Source organism: Mauremys reevesii, linkage group 7 (assembly GCF_016161935.1).
Source record: "Mauremys reevesii isolate NIE-2019 linkage group 7, ASM1616193v1, whole genome shotgun sequence".
NCBI lineage: Eukaryota > Metazoa > Chordata > Testudines > Geoemydidae > Mauremys > Mauremys reevesii.
The window spans coordinates 81,590,062-81,613,011 of NC_052629.1; the positions used below are offsets into that span (position 1 = coordinate 81,590,062).

Consider the following 22,950-nt stretch of genomic DNA (forward strand, 5'->3'; position numbering starts at 1 on the left):
TGCTAGGCAGTAGAGTTCTTAACAGTCTAGGAAGGTATGGGAGGACTGCTAGGCCTGAGCTTGCCCATGTATTGTGTGTAAGATCTAGAATGAGCAGTTGCCTTTGGCAGCATCAGCCTGACATGCCTCCCAAACCAAACCAGTCCAAGCAGGGATACTAATCCTAAACTGCTGGTAGCATGTATCAGATTCCTTGGCTTGCTTTGGGGCTTACTGGGTGGGGAATTTCAGACGTCTGTTCTAGCGCCATGCTTACATTTTCTTCTTCTTTTAGGCCTTTTGGTTGCCAACCATAGATGACTAATTCTGAAACCACAATGCCCACTGGGTGGCTTCCATACTGTTAATAGCAGCGTGTTCTTGCGAAGATGGTGTCGGAGCTGCCTACTCCTCCTGGACTGTATGTTCTCATCCATCATACCCACATACGTTCCTGTATGTCTTTTTTTTTTTTTTTTCTGCATTCCTTCAGAAGGACTCCTTCATTTGACCTCCGAGAGTCTGATCATGCTGTACCCAGAAGCTGGGTGCAACATGTAGCTACTTTCCAGTCAAAGTCCAATAGGTTCCAGCAGAACTTATAACTGGCACAGTGTTACTTTTGAGAACGTGGTGGAGAAATAACAGAGTCTGATTTTTATGAAGTTTGCTGCAGTCTCTAAGGTGTAATTGTGTTTTGTTCTCTTACTGTAAACACACAAGGCTACAGACAAACTGCGGTGGGTGAGTGGGACGTACAGTTCTGTCCCACACCTGCATGTTTATCACGCCTGGGATCTCTACAGCGTCACTATTGAATTCTACAAATACAAACTTCATTTGTGCCAAATACAAGCAGACTGACTGTTTTTTAACCCAAATGTCAGATGCACAGAGATTTCTTTTGCTATTGAACACTTAGGCAAAGGCTGCATATTCGCATCATGGCATCCATCATCAATTTCTGGTGGTCTAGTGTCTGGCAGACCATACAGGTTTTGCCTGCTGGCAGAGAAAGCTTGAAGCCGCCTCTGTGCCATTCATCATCCAAGCTTGAAGCAGCCTCTGTGCTTGAAGCAGCCTCTGTGCCATTCATCATCAGAGTACTGAAGAGGTCCGGTGGGTATCCCAAGCAATAAAGGAGTCTGTCAGCAGGAAGACAGTTAAAACAAAGACTGAAACTGCAGTAGTCTCCAATACATCTTCCTTCTGTATCATCTTTGCTGATCCTACTTGTAAATATTTTGGGGGGAGGATAATAGGGAGGGGTCATATTTTTTTACTTTTAGGTATTAAAGAGTATGATGTGGGCCAGTATTGTGGGATGAGTTCAGGCTGTTTACCTTCCATTGATGCAGCTTTCTCCTCTTGTTCTGTAAATAAGTTCCATTAAATTCTCCCCAAACTGGGTCCAGGCCTGTATCCCTTTTGTTAGTAATACGTCCACACACAAGATTTTATTCCATTATGTATTTACTCACACATTGTGCAAGTTCTCAACAATTGCTTAAAAGACTGTGGCTCACCTAAGTCGCATGGGTGTTATCCAAAGCCAAATGGAGAATTTGAGATGTCTGATATCCCTTTTTTTCTTGTATTTTGCCCTGGCATTTCTGTAAAGAATGCCCTTGCAGAAGTATTATACCTCTGTTGGATATACTGCACTCTGCTGTCCATTTTTGGGCAATGCAAAAAGTAAACCAAGCCTACCAGCTGGTATTGTTCCACTTTCTTTCTTTTCCTAAGTCATCACATTGTAAAATTGGTCTGATGCATCTCCATTAGCATGATGGGAAAAGTACAATGTACATGGAGCTATGCACTGTGCTCTCATCTTAACCAAATACTTGCAACCTAGAGGCTGAGCATACACCCTAGGTACATTTGCTTGGAAAATCCATTCTTTGTCTTCTGCTGCTGACCTCAACCTCCCAAAAATGCAAGAGACTGTCAAGGTGGCAATCTAAACAGGGAATAGGCTGATCCTGGATGCCATTTTAGTGTCCTCTCATACCTGAAAATAATTTGCTACACCTCTGGTAATAGTGATCTTGATGCTCCATGTTGTGTAGTTTCCATCTCCACTGTAGGGCCTCGCATCAATGCAGAGCATGTTCCACTGGAATAATGTATGGGTTTGTGGTGCAGCCCACCGTTTTCTCTGCTCCACCCTTGCTTGTTACAACTGTTAGCATAACACACACTTCCATAAGCAAGGGCTAGGGGTGTAGAATGGGTTTCTCGGCACTGCCAGTCCCCTTGAGGTATTAGTGCATGTTGTGCTGCAGCTTTATCTATGACAGACACTGTATGTCATCAAAAGGGCTGCTGTGCATGAGAGAGTCTGAGAAATTAATTGTTTGAATCTATGCTGTGACTAAAAATGCTGTTTAGACTCTGTGATGTGCCTCTGTGCTAATTATACTGTACATGTTTAAAGCCGATTCTGTGGTGTGTTCTGTGTTACACGAGTTCGTCTGTTACTCACTTGGTGGGGATGATGGACTGACTTTCTTTTGATCTCGCCAAACACGCTGCAGGAGTTCCAGATCAGAGATTCCTTTGTATGGCTGCACCAGCATCCCTCCTACTGGCTAATACTGTGCTGATTTCACCTCAAAAGGCCAAGGGCAAAGGGAGATGGACATCTGTTCTCACACATGACTAGGCTTCTGCAACTGTTTCTTTTTCAGCCTGTTCTTGTTGCATTCTGGGCTGTTTGGTGCTATAGCTGCCATTTAGTGTTTCTGTGAGCAGCCATATTTTGCAGAGGTTTATAACTTAGCATGTTTATGGTGGTGGTGGTGAATTTAAAATTAAAATAAAATTGAGGTTGAAACCATGATAACCTGAAGCAAACTCATTCAGGTTTTTGCTTTTAGATGAGTGAAATGAACAGTTAGTCCCCACCAGATATTACTTAGGCAGGGAAGAGACTCAGAAGATTTTTCTTCTGAGAAGTGCCACTTGCAAACCTGCTATAAACACTTTTCATAAGGCTGTGTTAGGTATCCCCAGCTGCATTGTAACCCTCTCAATGTGTATTTGCAGCGTGGAATGTTTAACGCTATAGAGGGCTGAAATGTTGATCAAAGAATTTGCACATCAGAAACATCAAACATTTTCAGGTCAAGAGAAGTTTGCAGGATCATACGCAAGGCGGCACTGACTCAGTGTAAAATTGGTAGTATTTTGTCTCTAGGGAACTAGATATTTTTCCCTGACTGATTTTCTTTGTTGCATGAGTCTCTCACAATCTTAATGTAGCGATCAGGGTTTTAGGACAAAACGGAAAGAGAACTGACTGTGTTGCCAGAACAATTACCTGGAAACTTTTAAAAAAGCAAATTCAGTTGCATTCATTAGCTTTCATAGAGCAAACTGAAAGACAGGGAAAAAGGCTTTTAAGGAATATGCAGGGTTTGAAAACTAAAGAATATTAGGAGTGACACTTCAGTACTTTTAGGGGAAACTGGATATAATCAGAAAAGTACATCTAAAAATAGCACCACCTTACCCAGCCTACTGTGTCAGAGTTCCATGGCTATACCCTGTTACTTTGACTCTCATTGGCCCAGCAGAGTTAAATACTGGAGAGGGAGCTGGATTCTGTTTTGCTTCAGGCACTAATCAATGGAAGTTCTGATTCCAAATCTTCATTACTGGTGGTGTCACTAATAGTAGTAGAAAGGAGCCCAGCTTGACCTCTTCTCAGATCCATATATGAGATTGCAAAGGAGGCAGTTTATATTTATAAAAAAAAAAAATCCTGTCTGTACCCCAATCCTGCAAATATTACACAGGTGCTTAACTTTAAGTATGTGAATAATGCCATTGATGCATGTGCACAAAAGTTTGCAGGATTGTGGCATTGATTCATAATCTAATCAGATTTGATAAGCAACTGAGAATAAATAGGGAAGCTACAATCTCTTTTCTGATCACAGTTCTGGCTATATTTGCACTTTAACAATCTGCAACAGGATTTCTGGGTAGCAGGCTGGGATCCTGTTTGCCTTTGAGAGAGGCTGTCCATTGCAACTGCTGTCCTATTGACTATTCTTGGTTGTGAGCTTGGTTTTGTGAATTTAATTTTTAGGTGGTGACCATCTATTGGAGGAGTGTAAATACATTAATGTCAAATTATGAGATGCCATAAAATACTGCAGATGTGGACAATTCAGTGTTGTGGCTGTTATCAAATAAATATTTTGTAGACTGATTTTTTTGAGTAATGTAGATTCTGCGTTTACTACTTGATTAGTTTTACAGTGCATATTTATTTACTGGTTGGAGGGGAAGGGGAAAACTAATTTAAAATCACTGATTTATTATATTAAAAATGCTCCCTGCCTCTGAAGAGTTTGTTCTACCCACTTATAAGGGTTTGTAATGGAAACCAACATCTTAAGCTACTGCTGTACTGTCTACTAAGATGCTTTTCTTGCCTTTTAATACAGTACTGTGAATAACTAGGCATGAGTTTTGTACTGGGACTTCTTTTCTCATCTGTGTGTGATTGCAGCCCTGGTCAGGTGATTGTTTAGGATTGAACCTGTGACCTCTGGATTTAAAAGCATGAGCCCCAGCTGCTTTCTGTGTTGGCTTGAATTTAGCAGGAGACACAAACCTCTTAACATGGTTTGGCTGCTAGAGAAGGACAAAGACCTGTTTTAAGCTAATGTGGGTTAAATCTGAGTTGTTAAACCATTAGGTGAATTCTGTTGTTGGTTTAACTTAAGAAACAGGGAAAAACAGATTCTGGGAAACGAGTTCTACTAAACTTCTCCCCCTAAAGTATGGCTACTCTGAGCCTCTTACCTATCCTAACACATTGTTCAGATGGTCAGGAATAAGATTCTTTAACTTCTCTAACCTGCCAATCTATTACATTTTGCTCATACAATGTTATGTAAATGTGGTGCTATGATAATGGCTGTCCATAAGCAGGATGGAAAGAACAACTTGTCAAGATAAATTTCCCTACTGAATTCACCTGAAAGCTATTACAGATTATAGCAAAAGTAAGGCATGTCTGCTAATGGAAAACCCCTAACACTGCTTGTGCAATTCCCCAATGTCCTGCTCTACATCTGAAATGGCTGTTAAAAGATATGAAAAGGAGGAGGGGTCATCTGACTGGAAGTGATGCAGTAACAGGTTTCTTAGGTGAAAGGAATCTGTTCAGAAATATTTTTTCAGTTAGCTCCTCTTATCCCTGTGGAGCTTAAAGCACTCTACAAAGTATATGAGACTTTTTATTGTCACAGAAATCTGGCAGTTGCGGTTGTGAAATGCACCATTTATTTAAGAGTATGCAGACATTTAGGCTAGATAATCCTAAAAGAGCTCAGGGAATTCAGCAAGACAAATAGTTGCCCAAATCTGAGCTGAATCCTAGATGTAGAGCCTACAAAAGCAGTTTTGTCACCTCTGAAAGATAGTACTTTCAGCACCATAGTCTGTCTTCCCACCATCCTGGGGAATTGGTCTCTGCATTGATTCAGTGACAACATACCACCACTTCAATCATCAGCTCTACTTCAAGCAGCCTGACTCTTCTCTTGAGGTTTTTCAATCTATGCATTAAGTGAACCAGCTGAGCCACTTGCATCTGATGAAAGCTCAAGGCCCTGAGGTTATACAGGCCTGGGTTTCATGAACAATGCTCTTTGTTTTAAGCAAGTGTTATGGACTTGCATATAGATAATTTTTATTATAGCAATTATGTACATTAAATTGCAAAATATACCATTCAAATTGTCTTATATACATGAAGAATGTATGTCTTTTTATACAAGGAGCTTCTTGTACATCTTTGAAGTTTATTTTGTTGTATTGGATTATTCAGGGCTCCTTTACCAAACAGCATCTTCTATTTAAAATGGCATTGGCTGTGGAGGCACTCTACGGATATGAAGGACCTTGATGCTGTTGCTTCAGCACTTGGATGCCTCAGATATGCATAGTTCCCACACTTAGCACTACAGTCCTTCCCAGCAGCTTCCCCTGCTCTTCCAGTGAACTGTAAATCCCAAACTCCAGCAATGCCTGATACATGAGGCATGAACGTGGCTCTAGCCAACTGCTGCATTCTATGAGGGACTGTAATGTATACAAACCTTCACAAAAAAACACTCAGCTGCTGTAGTCTGCTTGAGCCTCCGATTTACAGAAATAAAAGTTACGAGTTCTCTACCCATCCTGTGCCAAGGGGGGGAGATTCTACTCTGAAGCACTAGTGGCCCAGCTGTAGTGTTTCAACTGTAGACAAGCTGTGAGAACTGTGCTTAAAAGAAAGAATCCATGTGAATTAAAGAACAAAAGCAACTCTAGTAACTGACTGGCTTCTCTGGAAAGGGTTAAATACAGGTACAGTCAAGAAATTGGTGGCACCATAAGCTGGTTGTTTCTCCTTTGGAGATGTCTTACTATTTTTCAATGATTCATCTTAAGGGCAAGTTTTTAACTGTTTCTAACTTCTTTCAAAGGCTGTGGTAATTATCACCCTGTTCATTGGTGTTTCTCAGTGAGCCAATCCCCATTTTAGCTTGACCCTGCTGTGGTGTAGTTAAATCATACATTGGGTTAGCCTCAGAAAAGGACAATTGATGTTCTTGGATATCCAGTACTACCCCTCAGACCTTGTCCATTCTCGTGAGGTTGGAAGGGAATGAGGGGATGTGTAACAGAAGTAGAGTGCCAGAAATGGTAGAGTTGGGCCAGTATCAGTTTTGTTTTGGCAGTGGGGAGAGCAAAAGGAAAGTTCTCTTCCCCTCAAGCTGGCACAGTTCCAGTACCTGGTTTATACAGTAACTCTTCCTCTGCCTAGTAAGTGTGCATACAGTGTTCTTTGAAGTACACCTGTCTCCTTTAGTGCTACTAACTCATAAAACCCTATTATGCAAGAGTTGTAGAGCTTCTGTATGATGCTAATGTTAGACCCGCAACAGAAGTCTCCCTACAGGATGGGGAGCAAGCAGATACCAGACACAGAGTTGGTATATAATGCTCTTTGATTACAAAACAAATCTTTACTCACTCCACATTCACACCCCAAACATACTATACCAGAGAGCAAAGGTCAGAATGGGCCCAAGCGTTAGTCAAGTTTCCGTCCGTCAGGATAAAATCATAAGATGCGGGGAGCTGGCAAAACCACATCTCTATCCATACTGAACTCTCTGGATCAATAAATTACTCTGATCTGCAGAAATCCACTTATAGTCCATTCTGTTGTGTCATTGTTCTTTGCCTTTGTTTACTAAGCCTTCTACCCGCACAATTCCAAAGAGAATCTTGGGCAGGCTGCCATAATTCAAGGCGTTTGAATTTCCTCCACTTCTTATACAATTTTATATCTGTTGTTTTGTTTTTTTTTGATGACTTTCCGTATTTTTCTTGGAACATAAGATTGTTTTTGCATAGAGTTCTAATAGACCTTCACCTTGCTTCGGTTGCTAACTTGAAATGCATGCATTCCTGTCAAGCACGTGTCATTAATACCAGGCCTCAAAGACCTATAACATTACATGGATATATGAATCTCTCTCTCTCATATCTCGCAACACTAACAGTCCTCATCTCTGTTGTATAGTGGGATCACAAACACAGAGATATCATCGTAGGATGCTGGGCTGTTGTCATCCAAAATCCAGTGATGGCCATTCTTCTTCCCCCTTGCTGTGTGCACGAGGTACCTGGCTAGTTCTGAAAACCTGCAACAAGAAAACCAGATTAGTTTGGGTTTATCATAGATCTCTCTCTCTCTCTCTCAAGGACTTAATGGATGGCACTGCTATTGTTCAAAGCATAACCTGGAGCCTGACTGACACTCTCTTATCATCCCCATGAAGGAGGCATCATTCTCCCCATTTCACAAGGGGCAAAAAAGTTATGGCTTTCCCCAGCCCCCACAAAGGTCTTCCAACGCAGAGGTAGAAGTTAGGGGCCAATTAAGATCCATCCAGAATTAAGACACCTGGGGCCAATTAAGATCCATCCAGAATTAAGACACCTGGGGCCAATTAAGATCCATCCAGAATTAAGACACCTGGGGCTAATTAAGATCCTTCCAGAAAGCAGTGGAGACAGCTAGGTTAGTGGGACACCTGAAGCTAGTCAGGGGCTGGCTGAAACTAGTAAAAACCTCTCAGTCAGGTGGGCATGCATGGCAGGAGCTGTGGGAGGAAGTTGTCCTGTTGGAGAGACTGAGCAGTACATGCTATATCAGGCACAAGGAAGGAGGCCCTGAGGTAAGGGTGAAGTGGGGGCTGCTGGGGGGAAGTAGCCCAGGGAATTGTACGCATCCTGTTTCTAAAAGGTCAGCTACCCTGGCTGATACTATTAGGGTCCTTGGGCTGGAACCCGGAGTAGAGGGTGGGTCCGGGCTCACCCATTTGCCCCCTCCAATTAATCACCGAGACTGGGAGACAACAGTGTGTGCACAAGGGAGGATAGCTTCTCACCTCCCTCACTGGCTTATGATGAAAATGGCTCCGTAGGCTGTGACCCTTGCCTCTAGAGAGAGAAGGGCTACATGGAGGGTCACAGAGAGCCACTGAGGTTGGTGAAAACTACCAGAAAAGGGGGGACCCACAGAGACAAGCAGAGCTTTGTCACAGATGCTAATCATAATTATAAAGGAGGTCAATATCATTCTCATTTTACAGATGAGAAAACTGAGGCACAAAGTGGTGACATGACTTGCCCAAGGTCAGTCAGTGGCTTACTGACTGACGGAGCCAGGAATCCCTAGGTCCCCTGGTTCCAGGCCCATGCTCTGTCCATTGAGCTATACTACCTCCCCATGTATCTACATCTACAGTCTCCAGAAGCGTGACTGGTCCATGGGCTTGGGAATAAGCAGCGAGTTTGGATAGCTACAGGAATGCTGATGAACATCTGACCAGACTACACTGGCTGATGGTACAGAAGGGCCACTATGTTCCATAAGAGAGGGGGAGGATACGCCAATGTGGTTTGAGTACAGCAGCTAATGCTATAGGAGTTGAATTTAACACAGGGGCAAGACATGTTAGCCAGAGACTAGAGTGATTTGTGACTTCAAAACTGTCTTAACTATGAACATGAGCAGTCCCACAGCCAAAGCAAGGGGGGAGAGAGATCCTCATCTCCATGCCAGCTCCATGGGGTAGTAACAGCTAGAAAAGATCAGTACTACCTGTATGGGTCTGTTCTGTTTTCGTCAAGAAAGCTCCTGACAGACTGAGCCACCTCTTCATTGGACAGAATGTCCCAAAGGCCATCAGTTGCCAGGACAAGGACATCATCATCTTTAATGTTACGTGAAGCAAAGTCAAACACTTTCACCTAGAGAACAGTTAGTGATTTACTTAGGTTTCCCCCATCAGCTCTAGTTCATAGCAAATGGTATTCTTCATGTTTCTTCTAGAACGTTTGGCCTAAAAAATGTAAGAAAATTCTATCTTTCTTTGATTTCCCTGTTAAAGGGTGGTCATGCTTAATGAACTTCTTAAAGGCACATGGCTAGGGTATGTCCATTTGGGTAGGCCTATTCTGCCATAGTCAGGAAGCCTGAAGAGCTTTTGAATCCCAAACTAAATGAGTCATCATGGTTTATAACAAGCTGGGGCACTAGCACCACTCTAGTGGATTGTTATAAAAGGCTGGTGACTGCACCACTGAATGGGTAAGCTTAGAATGAGCAAGGGGTTGCTCCTTTGAAAGAGTCCTGGGCTATGAAAACAGACCAATATATGTGAAACTTTCCCTATCCCTGTCCTCTCCGCCCCAACCTGTGCTGTTGGATTAATACCACCTGCTGGAAGCTGTGCAGTATGCAAACCAATACCAAGTTAGGCTGAGTCCTGCTGCTTCAGAAAGGAGGTTCCATGACCCAGTTCTGCTAAAGTGGGATCCCTAGTTCTGGCAGCTAGACTCTTATGTTCACCATCACAATCCTCACTTCCCCCTAGTCACTTACCTGGGGGATGCAGGAGAGGAATGGCTTAACTTCAATGTCTGTGTCAATAACTTTCAGCTGATGATCCCCCAGCCCTCGCGACACAGCCAGGGTCCCCAGCAAGCGCGTCTGGAATGGAACAAAGCCATGTGTCAGAGCAACCCAGAACTCAGTGCTCTGAAGGAGTTCTGTGACTTTGGGTGTCAGTGTCCCTTCCCAGGCAGAACTGCATAAAGGCCACAGGACATGCCGCTTGGCACAGAGCATGGGACTGATGGGAGAGAAGAGAACCCTTGAGACAGAGTCTGATTCTGCCTGGCCCAATATGAGCAAAAAGTCAGAGGGGCCAAATGCCTGTGGAATGTTTTCATTGACATGAATACACCTATCCACTAGACCTTGGTTTGGTCCAAAGGTCATAGGGTGCTATGGAGATTCAGTCTGCAGGACGTGGGGCTGGGTTCAGGGCTCTTCTTCAGGCCTAGGGTCTCATCCAGCTCTCTGTAAGGCTCTTGCCCTCCCAGTGGGTAGGGGTCTGTAGCAAATTCAGTTACCTGCTTCCCATGGCCATGGATAAGAGGGTACTTGAGGTCAGCTTTCTCCACTGTCTTGTATCCCCTAGAATAAATATATGTCATCAGCTGGCATTTCATTTACTTCAAGGCTTTTCTTTGGGGCCCCATCACCCAGTGTGTGAGCCTCTCAACAACAGTGAACTCGGCCTCGCAACACTGCCTGTGACACAGGCACAGAGACTAAGTGATACAGCTGAGCTTACACAAAGACTCTGACAAAGCTGGCATTTGACCCCAGCTCTCTTGAGGCTTGGTCCAGTTCCTCAGTGACAAGACCAGACCCTTCTCCTCTCATTTCTCACCATCTGCATCCTGCTGGTGCACCAAGACTGGGCTTCCTGGCCATATACCTAGAGAGATGAGGTGCAGAATGGCTTTTATGCTGTAGACCGTCACTTCTCTGTCCTGAATCCATCGTTGCCCTTCCTCATAGCTAGACAAGAACAGGGCTTGCCAATGGCTGGCAAGCAGCCTCCTGTGAGGCAACAGCAGTGCCCAGGGAGACTGAACTCAGGTGTGTCTCTCTATCCTTACTGCTTGCACTGCATGTGGCCAGTACAAACACCAACCTACTCTGTGCAAGGAAAGGGGCTCGGGGATGGAATGTGGGAATCAGCTGGCCATAAGCATTTTGCACTGGTTGCCATCTGACAGCTATGCAGTGACAAAACAAATTGGTGGCTGGGATTCTGCCTCACTCGAGTCTCCCTTGTTGGCACTCGCAGTAGAGGAGTCCAGAATTTAACGTAAACTCCCTCCTCAAGGCTAGTTGCCCCTGGGCAGATGTTGAGGCCCATTGGCAGGGCAGCTTACCCTGGAGCCTGACGTCCCCTCTCCACCACAACAGTGCATCAGTCCAACTCCTGTCACCAGTGCTAAATTCACTTGTCCCCTCACAAGCAGCATTCAGGATCAGAGGGTTCAGGCCAGCACCTCCCCTTTCTTTGCACATCTCCTCACTGCCAAAAGTTAGCTCACTGAGACACCCGGGGAAGGGAGTGCAATTATAAGGGTCTCTCTACACGTTGGAGACTCACCAGCCAGCCATGGAGTAATCCCGGTACAGGATCTTCTGGCCTACGTCATTGCCTTTCAGTCTCCTAGGAAACTCAAACCGGGTGAACTCGTCTGCCAGGAGCTTGGGGCAGAGAAAGGCCTAGAAAAGCAATCAAAATGGAAGTGTCATCTCAAGGGTTAAGGACGACGTTCTCCCCGGATTCGTGGATGGAGCCCAGGGCTGGAAGTCAGCAGTGGGGTTATGCTCTGTTCCTTGCTCTGTCGCTGACATGCCGTGTGACTTTTTTTTTTTTTTTTAGACAAGTCTCGTCATCACTCGGTGCCTCAGTTCCCCATCAGTAGAACAGGAATAATGACACTTAAGTTTAAGATGCCTGAGATCTACATATTGAATATGCGATGTAAGAGCTAAGTAGTGGTATTATTCGCTAGGATCTGCTGTGGCTCAGCCATCATTACTCCTTCTTGGGGGCTGTAGAGTCTGGACTTGATTCCCTTACCTTCCAGTATGGCATTTACTATGGCTGAAGTGCAGGCTGACAGAACCCCTATTTTCTGAGCTCCATTTACCACCCGCTCAAGCTGGTGTTAGGGAATGTTGTCCTTCTTAATTTGGTCATACTGCATTTACCAGTTCCCCAGCACCAAAGAGGCAGTGCACCACAAACGATGCTCTTGACAGCCTGGACAATACATGACGTTTGGACGTTTGATGCTGGGGGCACTGACTAGGCAGTGGCTGGTGAAGGGCACATGCTCACCTGTACAATCTCACAGGCACACACATTCATCATTACAATACATGCAGGCAGCTAAAAGAAGGCACCACTCACCAGCTGCTGGATTCGCTGCCGCTCTGTCTCTGGGGTGAACTCACTGCTCAGGGGCACGACGCTCTGTTTCTGAACAAGGATTGCCCTGCATGGAAAAGAGAGGAGGTTCTAAGCTTATAGTCATCAGGAAAATGCCTTCTTACCTTGAATTTAATCTTCATTTACCGTACTCCTCCTCTGAGTCAGTAACCGCAGTAGTCGCTCTCTGCTCCCTCCTCCCTTATATCCCTACTGAGTGTTTTGTTCCCCGGGGTCAGGTACACACCAAAACACCTGGGGCCCAATTCATCACTGGTGTCAGAAGGTGAAAGTCCACTGAGGTCAAAGTTACACCAGGAATGAATTTGGTGTATGGGCAGATGGACACAACTGGCCTTATTCAGTGTTGATGTAACTTCCATAATTTCATTGCAATTGCATTCTTACACTAGAGCAGAGTTTGGCCTGGTCAGTTTAAGAATGACACAACTTTGTTGGAGGAAGCAATGGACTCACAACTGATGAGGAGACTCTAAAATCCTCCCCTGCTCTGTATTTGAATGCACCCACAGGCCAGGATCAGGAAGAAGGGACATATACAATGCTTTTGTCACACTAGCCCAGCTGGAGGTGGTATTAGCTGCAGCTTAATGGATCTAGAACCAACAAAGCCATTGGGGCCCCTTGGCTTGGCAGCTCCTTTCATATTCAATAGCCCAATGCTATCTGCACATTGCCAGTTAGAAATAGCCCTGCCAGTCTGTCTGTAACCCTGTCACGTTGTGGATGCGAGGGAATTCTGTATGAGCTGCACACTGCCTGAAGGAATATATCTTACCCATTGATGGGGTAACCCAGTGTGCCATATTCATGTGCTCAGCACCCCGTAAGCCAGCATGCTGTACCCACTCACTGAGCCTCCTGCAAAATCCACCATGAGCTGGGGGCTGAACTCACCTGCTGTCCCCAGCATTAGCCACATAGAGCTTTCCCTGTAGGTAGAGGGCAGCCAGAGCAGTGCAGCCGCCTGACTGATTGGTAGCTTCCATCTCTTGACCAATCACTTCATCCTGTTGGTGTGAACAACTCCAGTTAGTGACCTGATCTGTGGCAGTGTGGCTCTTAGGAAGGGCAGCAGACTAAATCCAGGATAATGACTACAGAACTGATAAAACGATAGTGGGGAATGAAGATATTGCTCTGGCTGCTGGAGCATCACAGGACCCTAGTACGTGATAGATCTCAGAACCGCTGGACACCTGAGTGTGTTGTAGCAGGTTGAGGGGAAGATTTTCAAAGTTAGGCTCCCAATTCCTGTTGGAAGTCCATGGGAGTTGGGCACCTATCTCCTCTATACCCTTGAATGTCTCCCCTTAATGTCTCAACAGAGGCCAGTTGAGGGCTTGTCAATATGTGCAGTTGCACTAGTTCAGGCAGGATGTACACGGATTCAGTTAACCCAGTGAAAACAGTTGTGTGGGCACACAATCTGGTCTGGACCAGGTTTACTTCAGTTTAGTTTGTCAATTAGGATCAGGTTTAAGCTAAACTACAATAAGATGCTCTTAAACCAAATTAAGTGTGTGGATAGAGGGGTTGCCTAAACCGCTGCGAGTTTGGGTGGCGTTAGAGAGATCAAGCAAGAGGGGAGGTGTTTGGTCTGCAGGAGGCTGCAGATCCAAGTTTGGGCAGTGTGACTGCAGACTGGTTTGTGGGACACCAGATAAGAGTTAGGCCTCGCTGTGCTAGATGAGGAGAATTGTCCTCCAGCGGCAGTGATGGAGGGAGAAACGGGGCCAGTTTGAGTATCACTGGGGCCTGAGCAGTTGCCTTCATTGATTGTGGCCATCCCTGATACTGGGCATGGGAGGAGCAGCAGTGGTGCAATTCTCTGGGTACCAATGGAAGGATCACTCACACATTCCTGGAAGGCGTTCTCCAGTGCTCCAATGACCACATCTTCCTGCTGGATTTGCTTTTCCTCCACGAACTGGGGGTCGCTGGGACAAATGCAGCAGCCACTCAGATGCATGGGGGGCTGAGCTTCAGTGATGCCTTCCACCACCTCCTCCAACTTCTGCTTGATGCAGTAATGCAAGTAGTTGGAGGCGATTATTGCTGCATCTGGGCCACCGTGGCCATCAAACAGGGCCCAGTAATAACCAATCAGATACTAGTGGGAGAAGAAGAGTGAAGGTGAGAGGGGTTCTGTGCAGGTAGTAGCACAGCCTGGAACTTCTGATGACAGGTTTTATATATACATATATATGTGTCCTGCCAGCATGGCATATACATAACCCATGTCTTTTTCAGATTCACTAGCACATCATTTGGCCACCCCAACATACAGACTGCTGAGCTCTGGGAAGTTTTCTGAACATTCTTGTTTTACTCCTGGCACAGAATCGCAGTGGTGCTCTGCAGGGATAATGCTGAGTTCATGCCTCCTGTAGTGTTTCATGGGAAATTCAGGATATTAACAAAACCAACCAACAAAACCATTAATGCTCTCGCTGCATGGCTAAAAACCATGAGGCAGCATTTCTCACTCACAGCAGGAGCTGGTCATCCTTTGCCATCCACAATTGCCTTTCCCCACATGGCTACGATGCAGACACAAACAGTCCACTGACAGCAGCCCAATGATGGTAACTGACATGGCAAAACAGGTTGGAGTAGTTAATGAGAGCCACATAGTTAGGGATATCAAGGATATTTGTTTACTAGCAACTGGCCACATGACGGCAATGGGATATACACTGAGAACAGCTTGTCTCCTGCAATGGGACTCTTGAAAGGCAGCAGCAGGTAGATTCATGCCATCTGTACAGTCAGAGCAGGTGGTCCTCGCACCATCTAGATAGTATAGGTTTCACCATCTCTGGCTATGCTTCCACCCCAGGGCACTGCCATGCTTCTTCAGATATCCTCTTTCAGTGCCTAATCCAAAACCCACAGAAGGGGAGGCTTTCCATCACCTCCCACGGGGACTGGAACAGGCTCCCTGAGCCGAACCCCAAGGCAAGGGTGCTCATCGTCCAAACAGATGCGTATGAAGGATCAGACAACTCAGCTAGGTTCCAGGGTGAGTGGGGAACTAGACATACATCCATACATGCAATACAGGTAGATTAGACAGAACATATGGAATCACCTGATTGGAGCAAAGAATCAACCAGTCCTGCTCCTCCTCAGTGCCTATGTCCCTCCTCCTGACAGATATCTGACAGCATGTCGCCTGGTCCTCATTGAACTCCGATTTCTCTGCATTGATGACTCTGAGGAGACAGACACTCCAATTAACTGGGAAATGACATACACACCTGGCATTATGCGAGGTCCAAGACACTTGTGTAAAGAGCCTCTGGGGAATATTATAGTATTGCTGTGTTGCCAACTCTTGTGATTTTTATCATGAGTCCGATGGCATTTGCTGTTCTTCAAACCCCAGCTCCTGGAGTCATAGGATAGTGAGAATCTCAGCTTGCATTTGTTTAAAAAACTGTATTTCTGGCCCTCATGGCTGCAGAGAAAAACTGGGAAACATGATCCCCAATGGCTCAACTGCCAGAGGGCAAATACAAATAATCCAACACTTAGCTTTTTAAAATTTCATGATTTTAAAGTTAGTCTCATGTTTTGGGGGACAGTGAATCATGATTCTGAAATGCTTTGTGAAGCACACAAGGGCAAGTCAATTCTAGGGATGGATCGCCTAGGAGTCTGAGCAAATACAGAAAACTAATTACCAGGAAGAACCCCAAGTCATTTATTGGAGATGGAGGTGTCCCGGGCATTAGGAGTCAGTGATGTCAGTCATTGCACACAGTCACTGCCCTTTTTGGTAGTGCAGGTGTGTACATCGGTGGTGGTTCCAGTATCCATTCTGGTGCAAAGCCTGAATGATCATATGTATAATTATAGTACTTTGCAATTCTCTAGCACCCTCCATTCAAAATTCCAAAATGCTTTATAAACATTCAGTGAGTTTAGCTTCACAGTCCCACCTCAGAGGTGTGTGTATCATTAGATACACACACACACACCCTTTACAGATGGGGAAACTGAGGCACAGAAAGTTTAAGGCCTCCATTTCCAAAGGTGTCAACTTATTGTCAGGTGCCCCACTTGAGATCCATAAGGTCTGACTTTCAGGGTGCTGAGCATCCCCAGCTTTCTAAAGTCAGTTGCAATTGTGGGTGCTCAGCACCTCTGAAAACCAGTTCACCATGTCTCAAGTTGGCCACCCTAAACCAGAGGCACCCAAATCAGTGCAGGCTTTTGGAAATGTAGGCCTTGCTCGAGGTCACGCAGCGAAGGTGGAGCAAGGAATGGAATCCAGATCTCCTGATTCCCAGTCCTGTGCTCTGACCACTAGACCACGCTTGCTCCCTTTTCAACCTCAGTCATCTCTGTGTCATGTGACCATGATCTAACAAACAGGGTCATTATGCAGTCACTGCACAAACAAGGAAGGCGCTGAACTGGGAGGGAGAAAGCTTTTTATTAAGAGCATAAATGTCAGCAAGTGATTGGAGATACGGAAAGTTTTAGTGTGATAATCTATTATGTGTACAGCATGGAGTGTCTGTGTTAGAGCCTGGGCTCTCTGGGACCTTGGCTCCGGGAGCACTGGCATTTGTGGCAGGCATGGTACTAGTACCTACGCCAGGACTTGTGCTGTGTCTATGTCCCTGCATGGTCATTGTGGTTGCCTGCATCTGTCCCAGTGTGCCCTCTTTTAAAGGCCTCTCTCTCCATGTTCTGGCTGGTATTCACATCCTAACACCAACAGAGCCAGACCCGTGCTTTTGCTACACTGCCTTGCACCACCCTGGCAGTACAAAGCAGCTGTAATGCCAGTATAACTGACCCCCAAAGGATTCCCTGGCTGGTGCAGGGCTGTTCATGTTGAGCACCGAGATGAACCCGCTCAGGTAAGGATTTGGAGACGGTTTTTGTAAGTTGCTCTGCACAGCCACAGGAACATGTGGCCCAACGATAAAGCCCAGTAAAGTCACAGCACAAGACTACTGGAGTCTCATCGTCTGTGAGCTGTCCAGCCAGTCTTACCGCTTTTAAACCCTCATTGCTCTTCTATGGAGTGGAACAGGCAGTCATTACCATCCAGACGCTTCAGGCCGGATTCTCTGCTTACGCCTGGCACAGCAGAGGGGGAGATGGAACCAATACACACTCTTGATTTTTAGCTCTGGTCCCGGCTCCGGCACATTTTAGAGCTGCCTGGGAGCTGCTCTGAATTATGCAAGTTGGCTGGGGCCCTAAGAAGTTTTGTGCTCCAGCCATTCCCCTTATCTGCCCAAGACATATACCTCCCCACCCCAAACACACCCACTACACTGAGAAAGGGGCACAGGAGCCAGTTCCACCCGCTCTTCACCTGCTGGGGACTCAGCCCACACCAGGGGAATCCTCAGCAGGAGACTCAAGGTAGGTTTCCGCTCCCTTTACACTGTAGAGTAGGCCAGAGAACTTGGCCCTTCCTTGGCCAGGGATGAAGTGAACAGCTTCTGCAACCAGCAGTATTGTTAACCCTAAAAAGCAGCCAAAGCCCAAACAGTCGCTTTGCTCTTCGGTGGGGGGGGCCTGAGCTAGTCCTGGCTGGCACAGCGAGCACCTCATTGATTTATTTCCTCAAGTTGGCATTTGCATGATCAGAATTCTTCTGCTGTTTTCCTTGGAACAAAGAACTAATGTCTCCTCCTCCTGCCTGCAAGTCTGACTGACAACACCACAGCACAGCCCGGCCTGCCTGTTCCAATGCTAGGAATTATTCTGAAGAGCCTCGTTTGACCAGTTCTCTGCTGCTTTGAGGTTTCTAGTAGACCTGTGCAACTCAATATAAACAAAGTTACCACAGAGGACAGGAGGAACATTCAAAAGGAAGGGCCAGCTCCTCAGCTGAAGGAGGCAGGCGTAGCTTCACTGAAGTAGTGTATTTACACCAACGGATTTACACCAGCTCAGGGTTTGTCTCCAAGAGTTGAAGAGTGATGACAGCACAGGAACTGAGGCTGAGGCCTGTTGGAAATGCATGAATGAGTAAAGCTGGGGGGATGGATCCTCTAAGGACCACAGTGGCTCCCTCTTCATTTGAGTGCAATTGCAGGGGTGCTGACATTGCTCTGTGATGAGCTTGGATCCTGGCACCTGAGAGGCTGCCTGTCTCCCCATTCACCTGTGCCTGGTTTGGCTGGCTTTACAGGACACCATTGCAAGGTGGGCTAAGCCCTTGCCTTCGCTCTTACTTACAACCATGGAACCTTTGCCTATAATCATGTCAAATCTCCCCAGCTAAGCAGCACTGGGTGTGGAGAGCACTTGGCTGGGAAATCTCCTGTGTGCTACACAAAGCAATGCTACTGATTCACTAGGGGCATTCTTCCCCGCCCACTGAGCCATTGCCCCAGTACAGGCTAAGGCAGAGGTGGGCAAACTACAGCCCACGGGACACATCCAGCCCGCGGTACCCTCCTGTCCGGCCCCTGAGCTCCTGGCCCGGGAGGCTTGCCCTGGCCCCTCCCCTGCTGTTCCCCCTCTCCCACAGCCTCAGCTCACCCCACCACCAGTGCAATGCTCTGGGCAGTGGAGCAGTGAGCTCCTGGGGCAGCGCAGCGCCAAGGCCTGACCTGGTGCTCTGTGCTGCCCAGCGCAGCTGCCTGTCCTGGAGCAGCCGTGCCACCAGTCACCGGTGCTCCAGGCAGCGTAGTAAGGGGTTGGATAGAGGGCAGGGGAGTTCAGGGGGTGGACAGGGGCTGGGGCAGTCAGAGGACAGGGAATGGGGGTTGAACGGGAGCAGAGGTCCTGGCAGGGAAGTCGGGAAGGAGGGGGGGTTGGATGGGGCAGCAGGAGGCAGTTAGGGGCGGAGGGTCTGGGGGTAGTCAGGGGACAGAGAGCAGGGGGGCCGGGGGGGGCAGTCAGGAGAGAAGCGGGGGGTGGGGCCATGCCTGGCTGTTTGGGGAGGCACAGCCTCCTCTAACCTGCCCTCCATACAATTTCAGAAACCTGATGCGGCCCTCATGGGCTAAGAAGCTCTCTGCTGCCAGAAAGTGCCATCTCTCTTGCACTGGTACCCTGGCCAAACTCCAACAGCGATAGTTACATTCTGCCTGTAAACTTCTCCCTGCACTTTCAAGTGACTGTGCCTTTCTTTTTCTTCCCTTCCTGCCCTGAGCTTCACCAGTGATGGGATCCCTGGAGAGGGCTTTGAGTCCTCTGGGAGGACAGGCAGGAGAGAAATGGAAATACTATGGCATCCTAATTCTCTTGCTGCCTTTCTAGCAGTCGGGAAGATCTGGAGCCTTCAGGGTAGAAGTCTTTGGCCTGGCACCAGCTGCTGATGCCCTGCTGTGTGGCAGTCCAAGAAGACAACACTGGTTGTGTCCAAGCAGCTCCTAACTGGGCAGTCGTTCTCTGATCATCTCTGCCTCTGCTGCACCTTTTGCAGCTCTAAGGGAGCTCCGGGAGTCCATCTCCTGGCCCCAAGGGCTGTGCGAGCAGCAGCATGCAGGCACTATTTCTGTTGACATGCTCACACCCCCTGACAGGAGAACCCTCTCCCTTTCCTACTCTGTAGCAGTGGGGAGGAGAGATCTGACTTGACTGCTCTGCGCGTTTTCAGAAAGCTCCTATTTCACCATGGTGTGGTAAACTTGCAGATCTTTCTAACCCCGTCCTGCTTTTGTGTCCCTGGCACGTTCCCACAGGGGTCAGGACTCCCAGCACTTCTAGCCCCAAACCCTAGTTACTAGAACTGTGGCTGGTGGCTATAGCCAGTTAGACATTAGATCTGCTGGCAGGGTCAACAAGAGACACAAGGAGGGGTAAGGGAGGGGACAAAAGCCGTAGTATAGAATGAAGAGCCGGCATTTGCATTTCCTCCTGGGCTTCAGGCTGGGATTTCAGGACACTCAGTATAAAGCTGCTGTGGCATTAAAGCTGCTGATTCCATCAGTTTTGCTCCCGCTCCCCCGCCCAGCTGTAAGCAGACCTATATTCTCACACACGCGCTTTCCAGGCTCCGCCAGCACCGGATTCTCCCCCAGGAACCCCGAGCAAAGGGTACTCACTCCGCGTAGCCCGTCCCCCACTGCAGCGGCCTGTCCCGAGGGGGGCAGTAAATAGGCCGCCTGCCCGGAAGCCTCTCCCCGGAGCAGACTCCGCGCAGGAACTTGGGCCGCCTGTACAGGGAGGCAGCTGGCAGCTGCTGCTCCGCCCCCCGCCCGAGGGACTCGGTGTTCCCTGGGTTTGTTGAGGATCCGCTTTTCAGAAAATGCTTCTTGAACCAGACTGAAGACATTAAAAAGGAGCGCGAGGAGGAAACCACGTCAGCTTCGTGCTCTGCCCGCGACTGCTCTCTACAACTCAGAGACCAAAACAGAAGTTGGCTGCTGTGGGACGAGTCATAAATGCTAATACAGGGCGCTGTGCAATCAGTGACCTCAGTGTCTGTGAGTCAGCCACACACACGCGCTGACTGCACAAGAACTCCGCCCCCTGCTTCCCCCCACGCTCTGCACAAGCCCCCGCAATACCCAGAACCGCACGCAGGCTGTTCCCCTTGTTATTTAACGGAAGACTTTGGTCATTTGCATTAGCAAGAATGCAGCCCTATTATGCTGGGTTCTGTACAAACATGGGGAGGGGCAGTTCCTACCCCAAAGGGTTTACACTCTAAACAGGACAGACAAGGGGAGTGTTTCAGTGGTAGCCATGTTAGTCTCTATCAGCAAAAACAACGAGGAGTCCTTGTAGCACCTTAGAGACTAGGGTGACCAGACAGCAAGTGTGAAAAATCAGGATGGGGGTGGGGGGGTAATAGAAGCCTATATAAGAAAAAGACTCAAAAATCGGGACTTTCCCTATAAAATCAGGACATCTGGTCACTCTATTAGAGACTAACAAATGGGAAGTGGTGTTATTATCATTATGCAGGTGGGGAACTGAGGCCCTGAGAGAAAGGAAGTAACTTGCCCACCCAGGAATCAAACCTGAATCTCTTGAGTCCTAGTCTAGTGCTCTAACCATTGAGCAGACTTCCTTGGTCCTAGTGATATTTGACACTACAGGGTACAGTAGAACAGCTGTTTTCCTGATGGCTAGTAAAGATGATGTCAAAGTGACACATTTAAGGCACTGTACAAACTTGAGCAACCACTGAAGGACAAAACCAGAACAAAGGAGGTCCTTGATGTAGGTTAGAAAAGGGTAGTGGTCTGATCACAGGACTGTGAGTCAACAACTCCTGAGGCTCGTGCTAGCTCTGACACTGACTACATCAATGGGCTTGGGTAAGTCATTTAATAAAGGGGCAAATTAAAATTAAGTAGGCCTCTGACCCTCCAAAACTACTGGATCCCACCGAAGCACTGAGCAATTTCTTCCACTCCCACACTGCTTGCTCTTCTCCGGGCTCCTACACAAAGCTTTCCACCCCACGTCTAAGTCTTTCCTTCCCCAGCCCAGAGAACGTATTGGTTTCTCACTAACTCATGGCTGTATGGGTTCCAAGCAGATTTCCACGCCTGGATCTCTTAGTGCCCAATCCTGCTGCATTGCAGGACTCCGTTCCAGCTCTGTATCTGTTGCATTGTCCTGTCTGAGATAATATTTACCATCCTACCTCAGGGGACTGGAGGGTTGTGGGGATTAAGTCATGTCTGTAAAGTTATCTAAGTGCTAAGTATTATCACCAGATCTGACATAGATGCCTCCCCTAGCTGTTGAATGCCCATGTTTCCCCAGAACATTTGTTATGATTCCCACCATGGAAAATGGGGCAGTTAATACACATTTGGGGTTGTGCATTTTCATTACCTACTAGACCAGCAGTCCCCACCTGTGGCCCCCAGAGCACTCGATAATGGCCTATGGAAAACTGGCTGGTGATGTGGCAGTGGCTCATCTCCTCCTTGGCCTTGTCTTCATCACTAGCCTATTTTCCCCTAGAGTTTATTGAGTGCTGATTAACATGAGATACTTATCCCACTTGTGAAGGCTAGTGTAGACATGTCCCCATGCATAACTTCCTGTGCAATACAGGCCATAGAACTTCACTCGGTAGTTCTTCTTTCGAGCCCAATCCATCTCCTGGGGTGGAGTCCTGGCCCTCATAAAGTCAATGGGAGTTTTGCCATTGACTTCAGTTCCACTAGGATTTTATCCCTTGCTTCTTGCTGCTTTTCCAGGCTTCAAGGAGAAACAGCTGAAAACAAGGAATTTGTCATTGTCTTCACTCAGAAGCTGTATTGCCGAGAGTTTGCCTTAACACCATGCAACTTAAAACTACAACTGCCTTGTCTGCACTAGGATTGTGACATTGGTTAAAAATGCCCCTTTTTCTGAGTGAAGGCACAGCCTAGATGATCACACTCGTCCTGGGCCTCCAAAGTACCCTAATTGTGAGCTGTAAAAAGTAAGTGAATGTTCATACGAGATCACAATAGCCTATAATAACACATGTAGATGGGGAAAAGTGCTAAAAAAGAGACAGAAGGACTGAATTAGTCCAAACCAAAGGCCGACAGATATAATTCAAGCCGTGTTAAGATCATGCCTGGTAAACAAGAACAGTGTGAGACCGGAAATCAATAAACCAAAA

At 47.0% G+C, this 22,950-nt stretch overlaps 2 protein-coding genes across 3 annotated transcripts in view; one reads left to right on the forward strand and one right to left on the reverse strand.

Annotated features, from left to right (window-relative positions):
- Positions 1-4,202, forward strand: part of WDR82 (WD repeat domain 82) — a 36,373-nt gene extending 32,171 nt beyond the window's left edge. Inside the window, exon 9 of the mRNA XM_039547019.1 lies at positions 275-4,202. Within this exon, the coding sequence (XP_039402953.1) occupies positions 275-304 (30 nt within the window). The 3' untranslated portion in view covers positions 305-4,202. The remainder of the gene's footprint in view (positions 1-274) is intronic.
- Positions 4,203-5,260: 1,058 nt separating this feature from the next.
- On the reverse strand, positions 5,261-20,785 carry PPM1M (protein phosphatase, Mg2+/Mn2+ dependent 1M). Of its 2 annotated transcripts, XM_039547017.1 has the most exons (11): positions 20,420-20,785; positions 15,484-15,607; positions 14,248-14,502; positions 13,287-13,399; positions 12,351-12,435; positions 11,538-11,656; positions 10,803-10,850; positions 10,480-10,543; positions 9,947-10,054; positions 9,164-9,312; positions 5,261-7,697 (listed from the first exon to the last, which is right to left on the reverse strand). In XM_039547017.1, the coding sequence occupies exons 1-11, from the start codon at positions 20,647-20,649 to the stop codon at positions 7,550-7,552; spliced, it is 1,443 nt and encodes a 480-aa protein (XP_039402951.1). In that variant the 5' UTR covers positions 20,650-20,785; the 3' UTR covers positions 5,261-7,549. The 2 variants fall into 2 exon arrangements, with proteins under 2 accessions (XP_039402951.1, XP_039402952.1); XM_039547018.1 differs by lacking the exon at positions 10,803-10,850 and having other exon boundaries at positions 20,420-20,782.
- Positions 20,786-22,950: the final 2,165 nt, after the last annotated feature.

What these genes read in the sequence shown, in the direction of transcription:
- PPM1M (XM_039547017.1), bottom strand. Translation starts at nt 20,649, where the DNA reads ATGTCTTCAGTCTGGTTCAAGAAGCATTTTCTGAAAAGCGGATCCTCA. An exon ending in GATTACTCCATGGCTGGCTG is followed by an intron (nt 10,851 to 11,537) that starts GTGAGTCTCCAA and finishes TCATCTCTCTAG; the next exon opens with GTATATGGCCAGGAAGCCCA. An exon ending in TCCATGGCCATGGGAAGCAG is followed by an intron (nt 10,055 to 10,479) that starts GTAACTGAATTT and finishes GTTCCATTCCAG; the next exon opens with ACGCGCTTGCTGGGGACCCT.